Below are 12,281 nucleotides of genomic sequence, written 5' to 3' on the forward strand. Positions count from 1 at the left end.
TTTCCTGGCCTCATAACGAGGAGTTATCTCGCACTGCTCTTTCCGGTAAGCTTACTATGCTACTATGTTTGGTCTCCTGCAGAAGAGTCTCTGATGTCAGGGTGCTCGACCTAGCAGGCATTTCCTTTTCGCCTGACAGCATAGTGTTTCACAGATCCAGGCGAACCAAATGCAATTCTAGAGTTATCTCATACCCTGCCTTTACAGAACAGCCTAAACTCTGCCTCGTCAAGTTCTTGAAGGTCTACGAGGAGGTGACCACGCCACTCAGGGCCTCTCCTAACAGGCAACTGTTGATAACACTTCGCAAGCTGCATAAAGTGGTTTCCGTGCCAACACTGGCGCGCTGGGTATGCTGGACGCTCGCACCGGCTCGAATAGATACTGATCTCTTTGGTTCTCACTCGTTGAGAGGCACCATGGCCTCCAAGGCCTTTCACGTCAGAGTCCGTTTAGAGGACATCATGAGGATGACTGACTGGGCAGGCAAGACTATTTTTGAACAATTCTACCTGAACCCTGTAGAGCAAACTGCATCCGTAGAGGTAAGTAAGCTTTAAACCAGCATAATGTGTGCCTCCGGTCTAGACATAGAATAAAGACTTTCCATAGCAACTTCCTTTGCAAGTCTTCATTCTATTAAAGACATGGAGGCGACCATTATCCCGCCCGACTAGAGAAATACACGGCGCGTACCGCGCTTGTATGCAGTTGTGCTATGTCTTATGCAGGCAATTAAATTATTGTATTGCAAGCCATGTATAGTTTGCCTAATGGAATTCTGTTTTTTCTCCTGCCCTCATATACTAAATAGGGTTGATATACACATCAGGTAACCCTTGATCCTTTCTTGTCTTTCCTAGTGACTTTGGATAAGCCAACTGCCTTGGATCTCCACAGACTTTCACGGCCGACAACTCCAGCCGTTATGTTCTTCTTCTTGGTTCGGTTCCAAGTTTGCAGCCTCGAAAGAGGAGGAGTTTCACTATTGAGCTCTATTTGGAGGGATTTACCTACTGTTATTGGAGCACTGGTGTCACATGTTTAGTGACCTTACATGAACTTGGATTTAGCTTGCTGGGAAATGGAGGCTCTTATTTTCAGTGACTGTTCACTGTGGATTGGAAATTATATAATGTTATTTTCTTCAGTTAAATGTTGTTATTGTATGTTTTTCTGCACCCTGACTATATATAGATGTCTTATCTGTTTTTTTTTGGTGCATCAAAACTTGCTGCTGAGCTCTTTCTATGGATAATGAATAAAGAAAGAGAAGCATAATGAGACTGTGTCTTTAATAGAATTAAGACTTTCTAAGGAAGTTGTTCTGGAAAATCTTTATTGTACCCAACTAAGAGGAATAGAGCGTGGGATAACCGGTACATTAAGCAAGAAGTAGACATATAAAGCTATACGTGGGATGCGTGTGTTCCATGGCTGTGACAAATGACGCTGTACCTGGCATTCGATTTAGTGAGAACGACTGGCTTCGCCGGGGCTTGTTTGAGGCAGCCAGTAACTTTAGTTTGTGTTTGGGGCCTCTTCGAGCTGGAACTGTGCGGATCTGCTGCCTGGGGAGGGAGGGGCTCTCTGTCCTCCTTCCGACCCCTCCCGGTGCTCCCCCATGGGTAGAGCTCGTGGCCACTTCTGCCGGTACTGTATTTCTCTGTTTGTGCAATGGGGGTACACAAAGAGCGCTTTGGGTGAGGGCCGCAGGTCCCTGATGGATTCGGGATGGGGTTAAAGAGCACTCGGGGATGTTACGCAAGGTTGTTGAGCTGGGCCTACTGCCAGCTCCGATGGCTGCGTGTGTTCTTAGACTCCGGACCCCCACCCTGGCTCCTGCCTCCCCCTTCGCTCCCTCCTAGCTTACGAAACAGCGGCACATTCAGCTGTATATAAGCCTGGCAGGCGTGGGCCCCGCGTTGGCACATCTTCGCGCATCTGGATAGTCTGCACCTCTCTGCGGCCGTCGGCTCTGTAAGGGATTGTATTTTTTCCTCTGGACGAAAAGTCTGTGACTGGCTAAATGGCCGCCAAATGGGTTTTTAATCTAGGAGTGTCGGGTCGAGTGGGGCTCGCGGGCGGGGAGCGGTGTGGGGGCCTGGGGGTGTTATCTAGGGGAGAGGAACGGAGTTCCCTGTCCGTAATTTCAGAGTTTGTGTGGCCTTCTGGCATTCCGCAAGAGGAGCTTTAAATTGTGGGTTGGCTGCATAGATACATGGGCACGTCTGCCCACCACTGCCCTGGCTCAGCGGGGGTCTGGGCTGCCCTGGACATATGGAGTTGTTCATGCCGGCCAGCCGTCTGTCACCTCACAGATAGTGAGACTGCCGCCGTCGGTAGAGTTGGGAAGCTGCAGTGGGCTACCCCGGAAGACATGTTTATTTCCAGACAGTGAGGGGCCGGTGCAGCTGAAACGAATGAGTCGTATGTCAGGATGCACTGTATGTATTCCGGCAGTTTGGTGACCGTGAAAGACAGGGAAAGGTAGAGTGAGCCGCGTGCCGTCCATGTGGCTGGCTCGGTCCCAGTCTGGCCCCCTGACGTGAACAGGCACCGGCCCACTGGAATGGGAATACGTCACTATTGCCTTGCCCCACACTGTGGAGTTAAGTGTCTGTGCTTTTGGGACCCCCTCGTCTAATTATTCAAGCTGCTTTTTGGTTTTCGATTGCAGAGGTGTTTTTCGTTTTAACCCACTGAGGTCTGGGCTGTGGCATCGGCAAGATGGACATGAAGGCGTGTGGGCTTCTGGTGGCCCTGGGCTTCGTGGCCAGCTGTCTGGCAGAAAGAGACTGCACGGTCAGCAACTTCCCAGTCATGCAGAATTTCGACCGGTACCGGGTATGTACAGTGAACAATTCCTCTCTTGACACATGTTTTGTTGTGTATGACACAAATACGATGCCTTAGAAGGCCTAGTTCTAGAGGCAGGGGCGAAGTGTAAAAAAGTAGTGGAAATATATATACCCTGCTGGCCCGCCCCCAGCACCCCTATTCCCTGCCGCACACACACCAAACTCACCTCCCACCCCCGCCATGCAAACCTTGTACCTGTGGCCCCCCTGTGTCCTTCCTTTCCTCCACTCCCGCCACTGTGTTTTACATCTGTACTGCAAAGACTTAAAGAAACACCTGCAGTTGAAGAAAATTCATCTTAAACGACCACCATTACCCTCCCATGCAGCTTCATACATCCACCCCCTTAGGGGGACATGCCAAAGACTAAAGCCACCCCACCCACCCATGACCTGCATATGTAGCGGTGCCTGCAACTAAATGCAGAAGGCACACGCGGATCATTGCGGGGGCAGGGGGCTCGAGAATGGGCGTTATGTACCAAGCAGGCTGCAGAAATACCAGAAAGCCAGCTGCTGCAAGATAGCTCAATGGGTTGTGACATTAGAGCATATCCAACAGAGCCCGGGTAGGAATCCACAGTAACGGGACAGCGAAAAAAAAAAGTTTCACTTAGCCTGCAATCTAGGATCAGTTCTCGCCCCCAAGAAGTAAGGGAATGGTGGTTGATTCTAAAAAAAAGATAAAAAGAACCCTGTACTTTTTAGTTCCTGCCCACTTCGACCTCTGTCAACAGGGCTGTATAGGCAGTGTGTCGGGCTTGATATACTTCCCATGGGCTAAGCAGTGTCCCTCCTTCCTGAGATCTCCCTGTCTACGGCAGACAAGACACATTTTGCCGTTCGTCCTTCTTCCTCCCCTGTACCATCCTTCACCCAAGTGCATTGCCTCCTCATGTTGCCTTGCTGCTCTCTTCCAGCCTGGACTTTTCTTCCCTAGTCAATCTTTCTTCTATTTCCGCCTTTCCCTCTCAGTCATATTTCACTACGCCAGGACCAGGTGTCCTTACTACCGACGCCACCCCTCCCACCCCCCTTTTAGCCGATTTAACAATCCCCGCCTGGACGCACCATAGCATTTATTCCACAACTTTGACTTTGTCCTTCCATTTGGTGCTTACCTTGCGTTGGCGACAACCAAATGCCATTCACTTACAGAGTCTTCAGAACCTAACATCCCTGCCTTGATCCAAAAAAATCCCCACTTCAAAACGAACCTCCTCCTATATTCCAAAATTAAGTGGTGGGTGGGCAGGGGAAGAGGCTGAAGAGTTCCCGGACAGCATCCTAACTGTGAGGCACACGCTGGGCCCTTATCCAATCAGACTGGGCCAGCACCTCTGCATCATCACACTCCCCATGTCACCTTAAGGACATTGCAGTCTGTTCTCACTGTCTATGGCATTTTGCCTGTCTCTGTGTTCCATAATGAGCTCTCATTGAGGCGCAGGGTAGTCTGTTATCTCTCGGTATTGCATCATTCTGATATTTGCTTGGAAGCTCGGTGAAGTCTGCTCTCTCGGGGTGGGACTTCTGTCTGGGTGGGATATGGACGTCATCAAGGAACGTGGCAGTCTGCTTCTTTCAGGCGTGGTCTCATTTGAGTGAGGTCTCATTTAGTATATATGCAGTGTCTTCTTTCTGTGTATGCCGTTCTGCAGCTCTGTCTGTGATATAGATCTCATGTAGGCATGGTGCAGTCGCCGATTTATATAGAGCACATGCCGCCTGTACCCACACTTTATGGCATTCAGCCTGCCTGTCTCCAGAGCATCGCACCTGTCACCTGTATCTGTCTCATGAAGGATTCGGGCAATGGTTTTTCTTAAAGCACGATTATGCTGTTCATTAAACTGTTCATTATTGAGACCTCACATGGCACGGTGAAGTCTCTTTCTCTTGTATGACATTCTCTGCATGACTGTTACTCAGTTTCCCTGGCCTGTCTCTTTTCGCTGTGCCTTCAAACCACTTATTGAGATCCCACAACAGCACAGTGGGCATCCTTCCGAGTTTGGCAGAGCGGTAAAAAAGTGGTGATAAATTCGTCACTGCCTTTTGTGGGCGGTAAAGTAATTACCACCGTGTTTACCTCTCTGCTAAATACCGAGATTGATGTTGAAGTGGAGGATTTACCTCCAGCTCTAAAGCCAAACATCGGCAGAATTACCATTGGGGAATTACCGCTCACAGTAATTCCACCAAAAACCCCATAGAGTCCTATGGACTCCAAAAATGGGAACTAAAACCGCCTGCCACCACTTGTATCCCGTGGTAAACTCACAGGACCAAGTTGCGGTAATGGTAAGCAATTTTGGCGGTAATTCACCGGAATTACCACTAAATTACCACCAAACTCTGAACGGGGCACAGTGTGTCGGTCTGTACATTGAATCTATACTGAAACATTCCATCGCTAGCAGGATTTACAATATTCAAGAAGCACATGTGACCTTCCAGCATCAAAATGTTCTTCACAAGGTTAAGCATGAATCCAGCATTCATGCGCGCCAGAAGTTATGAATGTAAGGGAGCCAAGCCGGACATTAGTACATACGCAATGAATGGTGAGGACAGGCTTCTGCAGTGCTCACTTAGCTCCCTGCAGAGGCAGTTTAGCCATTCATGGGGCTTGCAATGTAGGCCTTACTGTCTGACAATGGCCTACAATTCCAACTCTCGGATGGGCTCAAGGCTCCAGCTCTGTTTCTCCTCTTTTGCTGAAGACCTCCCCTGTTTTCTCCCTCCTGCTCAATGCTTCCACACTGTATCTGCCCTCTCTCCGCTAGCACCTTCTCCCACCGAGTGGCGGCTGGGGAATTTTTAATTGGAGGGATGTACATATTTGCACGAAATTTTGTGAGAGCAACCAAGTTTAGCGAGGGATCCCCAACCAACCAAGGGGGGGGGGATTTGGTGGGGTACTCCCCCGATAACATTTTTTGAATTAATAATGGCTTAAAATGGTTGCGTTATGCAGCCCATTTTCTGTGAACAATTGGGTAAAAAGCCAGACAGTTTGGAATTGGCTTTATAGGGTCATTCATGAAAAAATCCAATAGATGTAAGTCACCAACAGTGCACATGAGCGTTTCCCAATTCATTTTCCTGATGCCCTTCCCAACAATATATGCAAGCATTAAAAAAAATGTCACGCTGGCTGTGTTCCATACAATTCCATGCTTGCTGCACCTACATATGTCAGTATTCCCATATAAGAACATACTCATTTTTGGTTTGCGCATAATGCCAGTAATGATACCATAAGAAAACATGTCCAAGCTGGCTCAGCCAATATATGCCAGTACCCGCAGGTAAGAGCAATGTACCGTTGGCTTTGCCATTAAAAATGCCATGCCACAATAAGAAAACATATTCAAACTGGGTGCTCCAATTCAGGCCCGTCCAGACATGTGATAAAACATATGATGTTTGCTTCATCATAGATGTCCAGTAAAAAAATGCCATGCTGTTATCGCTAGACTGGCAGTACCAAAATACCAGTCTAGCCATATATTATTGTTTACCATTCTTGCTTTATCATAAATACCCACTAAAAACTGTAATGCAACGATAAGAAAAGTCTAGAATGGCTGCATGAAATGCCAGTCTAGCCACGTAATAACACTTATCATGCTTGCTGTATCAATGATTCAGCAAGTGTGATAAGTGTTATTTCGTGGCTAGACTTGAATTTTGGTGCAGCATGTCTAGCCATTCCTTACCGTGAAATGACATTTCTTACTGGGAATCTACGATACAGCATGACAAGTACAAAATGTCATGCTGCAGTAAGAAATGGCTAGACTGGCAACACTAAAATGCCAGTCTAGCCACACCATAACACTTATCACGCTGGCCTTTTTTGTGTTTTAAAGCAAGCATGATAAGTGTTATTATGTGGTTAGACTGACATTTTGGTGTAGTCAGTCTAGCTATTTCTTACTGTGGCATGGCGTTTTTGCTGGCCATCTATGATATGTCCAGTAAAAATAAATCTGTCCTCCCCACCCTCCAGCCCAAATCAGCCACCCAGACTGGGCACAACCCCAACACAAGCACACCCACAGCCCAACACAAGCACACTCACATTTACTCACTCATTCAAACACACATTCACTTGCTCATTCACACAGCATTCAAACATCATTCCCTCCCTCATTGACTTGTTCATTCAAACACATATTCACACAGCATTAATACAAAAAAACATCCACACAGCATTCACTCACTCATTCAAACACATTTTTGAAAACATTTTTTTTATTTGATTTAATTGTACAAAGAATTTTCACAAAATTAACATCAACTTTGTATCTTTCCCAGTACCATTTACGTTTCTCGATTTCCTCGTATAATCTTGACCTACTTGAAAGTTCACCTTTTGGAGAAACTGTGTCACTGCTATTACCTCCCCCGTTTTCTCTCCACCCATTAACCGATTCCACCAATCTTCCTCATTGTAGAATCATAAATCCTTAAACAAGTGCCCCATATGGATGTTCCTTTCACTTGTTAATCCCATGCAGGATAAGAGCATGTGTCTAATTGTTTCCGTTTGGTCTGGGATGTCACAGAAATGGCAGTTTTTGATTTGCGAAATTCCTCTTGTCGCCCTGATTTCATTAGTCGTAGGAGATTTAACCGCGCCCTCATGAAAACGTTCCTCAATATTCTGTTGTGGAATTTTTCCATGTAGGACCATGTTTCATTAATCTTTTTAGGTGCTACTAAGAAATGAGATGACAATTTGATACCTCCTGCCTTTTCCAACGTCTGTATCCAATCCCATCTTTCCTGTTTAATTTTCACTTTAGTTGGATTATTTATCAGTTCTTCTTCAGTTGAAGATATCTCATCCAGTTTTGTCTGGTTTTTCTTTGTCCAATCTACAAGGGTAAGTTGTTTCCCCCTGCAATTCCATATTGATAGTTTTGAAAATGTTTGGAGAGTCCGGTGATGTTATTTTTATATATGACATCAGGCTGTTTCTTGTCACTACCACCTTCAATGAAAGTGTACATAACTCTCTTCGTATTAGCGCCATTGGTGATGACGTTGGTCATATCAGGACTTGACACCAAAAAAGATTTTCCAATTTCAGCCAAATTTCTTTGGAATATTTGGCATTGTGTCTGCTCCATAGCATACAGAAGGGACAACTTTCGCTTTATAGAATTGAAGAATAGGCACCAAGGTGAAACGACAGAATGTTCTATTTATGGCTCTCGCCTGCGCAGTCAATTTGTATGTACTTAACATAACCCCATAGTACTTAAATTCATTTACTTTCTCAATTTTTACTCCATATAAGTACCATTGGTCTTTTTCATTTTTCCTTGTCTGTTTCTCAAATACCATTGCTTTTGTTTTGGTTTTGTTAATTCCCAAGTTGTTCCCTTTAATGTATTTTGCTAGGTTTTCCAGCTGGCATTGAAGACATATAGGCGTTTCATCCATAAGGAACAGATCATCTCCATATAGAGAGATGAGGGATTGGGACTCCCCCAATATTGGAGGAAATGCTCTAACGTTACATTCTATATCCGCGAAGTCCCTTAAATATGCATTTTGACAGAGTACCAGCCTGGCTTAACCGCACCGACATTGAAGTATTTCTATGAAGGGCTTGGATAGGTTGAAGTATTTCTGTTGGACAGTCTTTAGCCTGAAGTTTTCACGGTTGACCTGGTCGAATGCCTGGACCACGTCAACAAATATCACATAGATCCTTGGGCTACCGTATTTTATCCTCCCCTTCAATATGCTCCGAAGTAAGATGTTCACCAGAGTTCCAGCATTTTTCACGAAACCCGATTGAAAGGGTTCTGCCACGTCCGTCCTTTTTGTCCAATCTTGAAAAGTGTCCAGAATCAGTGAGCCAAAGATTCTGCCGATAACATCCAATAATGCTATAGGTCCATAGTTTTGGGCATTTTATCTCTGGCCACATTTAAATATAGGCACTACTATTGATGTAGTCCATGTGGACGGAAGGCATTTGCTTTCAATGAATTTTTTGATAACCTCATGTATAAAGTTTGTTCACTCTTCTGGAAACTGTTTCAGGTGGGCATTTGTCAGACCGTTCGGGCCCGGCTTTCTTGAGCTGTTTAATTTTGTGTTTTTTGATCTGATTGTGTCTTTATCATGGGGGACATTCTAGGTTACATCAGATATTTTTGGTTTATAACAGCTTAATTGATCTGGCTTGGAGAAGAGTTTTGTAAATTGTTCAATCCAGGCATCTTCTCCCACGCAATTTTGTATTTGGGTATTAGTGTCTTTTGCCATAGATTTTATCATCGACCAAAACTCTCTGGATTTTCTTCCCAGCTATAGCTTTTAACATCTCTTCCGCATCTGCCTGATACAAATTTCCTGAGTGGGCTCTCAGCCAGGCTTTATACTTTATCTTCATCTCTTTAACGTTTCCCAAGTTGGTGTTACTTCTTTTTCTTCTTTTAGTAGAGTATGTAAATTATATAGATTGTGAGACAACATCAATTTAGACCAGAAACATCCTCTTTGGATACTTGCTGGTGTGGGTTTCACATTATTCAATGTTTTTCAAACCTCTGGGTAGGTGAAATTGAAATCACCAAATAGAATTAGATATTTAAACCCATGATTTATATAAATATCATCTAGGATCTTTCTTGCCGAGTCCAGAAATATGTCAGAGCTGGTGGTCAGTGGATTCCAATATGTATTCATTATTATCAAGTCCTCTCCCCTATCTTCCTCATCTGTGTGTTTTTTTCCTTTCCAGTTTAGAAGCAAGACTTGAAAGCACAGACTTGACCCCAATGTTTGCACATAATCAAGTTCCGTGTTTGAGTGGATCAGCGTCAATAAACCAGAATAGGGATGTCCATATGCACCTTTCACTGCTGGAGATAGGAAGGTCCCATATTCGTCCATGTGTGGTTTATTCATTAGCCACGTCTCTTGGAGACAGAGGATATCAAAATCACCTAGGTTTATGTAACTGGGGGAGAGTAGGTGATTGAAACCTCTCGTGTTCCATGAACCCAGTGTGACAAAATAAAGGCTATTTGATTGCTCCTCTCCTGGTTCCTGCGCCAATACATCAGATTTGTATGGCTATCTTTGGACAGGTGCTATTAAGGCTTTCGAAATCCATGTCCACTTCCGACTCTCTTCATTTGACAGGTTTGAGTTTTGCTCTTGTGCTCCTTCTGACATTGGAGCCACTGTTTCGTCTAGGGTAAAGGTAATCTTTAGTCTTGATAAAGTCCCTTTGGGCACACAACCTATATCCAGTGGATCCTTATAGATTATATCTTCTGCCCTCTCTAAGTGCCGCAGTTTGGTCCGGTCTCCTGATCGTCCATCAGAGTTTACTATTAAATTCTCCTTTTCTGTGGATTTCTGTCGCTGATCTTCCTGTTTATTTTGTTTCATTCTTTCCTCTCTCCGAGAGTCATCTCTTCGGGAGTTATTATTTGACTTTCGATCCCTAGGCTCTATGTTATCACTTGTTCGACCCTCAGATCCTGACTTATGAGGTATTTTGTCCTTATCTATGCAAGATGTCAGATCAAATCCCAACATTAGTAGACTTTCAGATGCTGAGGTTAGCATAGATCGTACCACTGGGGAGGGGACATGGAGTTATACACAATCCAGCTTCCACTTAAAATCCAAACTCCACAAATTTGACATCATCCGTTTTTATTTGTCTCAGATTTGGTACACATTGAAAAAGCATCATTATGTTTCTTCTGTTTAGAACCGTATCATCTTTTGTTTTTTCAATTTGCTCAAGTTTGAAGTTTCTAGTGCTTTAGATTTTGTCACTGAATGTCAATCTCTGTTCCGTTCTCATAGTTTCCTTATCTCTTGAGATGCGATCTCTGTCCCGAGATCTTTGTCTTTGATGATCTTGTGATTTCTGTGTATTCCTGGTACTTTTGTGTCCCAGTGGTTTGTCATGATGACTCTCCTTGTTTTTACTGGTAGATGTTAGTTTACGACACACAGTACTTTAGTTTTATCTCACTGCCTGAGAATATGTTTTTCCCGTACCTCATTTAACAATGTCACAACTAGCTGTTCAAGTGATCGTTCCTGAATTCTCTGTTAGTCATTTTCTATTTTCTCACATTTACCAGCCAAAGTTAGGAAATTAGGAGGTTTTAGCAATTCCACTTGTTTGTCTACCAGGCTTTTCCTGGGCTGAGTTGCCTGATGAAATCCTTCTGCTACTGGTCTTGGTAAATCCGACTCGGACTTCTCCCCTGAATATTGGGATACATCCATCAGGTCAGCACTCTCATCAGAGTCAGCTATGGTTATCTGCTGGCTATTTTGAGTTCTGGATGTATTAGTGGCTGGGCCAATTTCGATTTCATTTTGTAGAAGTTTCTGTATGGTTTTTCTTGGTACTGGTATTGGAGGGTTTCCTTGTTTTTCTGGGTTACCCTTGTTGCACGTGGAAATGAGTTCCATCTGCTGATCGTGTATAATCCTAACCCGTCTTCCTCCTTGTGGTTTCCCACATGATTTCTGTGAGAAAAGCGGGTATACTTAGTCTTTTTTCCTTATTTGAGTTGGGTCCAAAATTTGTTGTTGATTTTGACAATGTAGTCCCATCTCCGTATTATTTAGCTCGAGGACTATACCTCCGTTCTGACCAATTCTTGGTGCGATTGGACTACTTTCCACATTCTTTCTAGAGTGCGCTTTTGGTTGATTCTCTATTGGTAGTTAAAATAAGGTCAATTTTTTGTTTTTCTTCCTTTGATTCAACATTTATAGGCTCAATTGTTCTACATCCTTTTGCAAAATGATTTTCGGTGCTGCATTTTCTTTAATGTCCCATTGCTTAGATGTTTGGGTGCCTCTTGTGGAAGTAACACATTCTCATTCAGCATCTCTTTTATCTCCTGATCCCAGATCTGTCGGGTTTAGATTTTCTCTCTCTTTTGCGTCGTTGAGCACTGCTTCTTTTGTTGTTTCGAGGGCCATTGTATAGCCTTCCAGGTGAATCAACTTGGTATGCATCATTGCTGCTAGCATGGTATGGTCTTTCATGGTATCATTCAAAGCCTCATATAGTTTTCAGAACGGTGCCAGAGCTATAGTGACGGTCGACATAATTGAAAAAAGAGCTGGCTTTTTAACAGGTGATTCCTTTTCGATTATTTCTGATAATCTTACAGATTTCTTTCTTTTTTGCACCCTTAGCGACAATGATTGCTCGATATCCTGCCTTTATCTGTGGTTGGAGATCTCGGGGGATCAATGGTTTGTGTATCAACTGATCTCTTATCTTGTTGTTCACTTATTTTCCGGATCATGTAATTTACTGGATTTTCCTGTAAGCCCCCACTGTGTACCACATCGGTCCGGTTTTTGCATGTTTTTAAGGGAGAGATATTGTATTCAATCAGT

At 44.1% G+C, this 12,281-nt stretch overlaps 1 protein-coding gene across 2 annotated transcripts in view; it reads left to right on the forward strand.

The window, feature by feature from the left end:
- The first annotated feature begins 1,523 nt into the window (after positions 1-1,523).
- The window catches only part of RBP4 (retinol binding protein 4), a 68,048-nt gene continuing 57,290 nt past the window's right edge, over positions 1,524-12,281 (forward strand). The window contains exons 1-2 of one of the 2 annotated variants that reach the window (XM_069611353.1): positions 1,524-1,653; positions 2,681-2,847. In XM_069611353.1, the coding sequence (XP_069467454.1) occupies positions 2,731-2,847 (117 nt within the window). In that variant the 5' untranslated portion in view covers positions 1,524-1,653; positions 2,681-2,730. The other variant, XM_069611352.1, reaches the window with a different exon arrangement.

This window comes from Ambystoma mexicanum, chromosome 8 (genome assembly GCF_040938575.1).
Source record: "Ambystoma mexicanum isolate Mex_15411 chromosome 8, UKY_AmexF1_1, whole genome shotgun sequence".
Lineage (NCBI taxonomy): Eukaryota > Metazoa > Chordata > Amphibia > Caudata > Ambystomatidae > Ambystoma > Ambystoma mexicanum.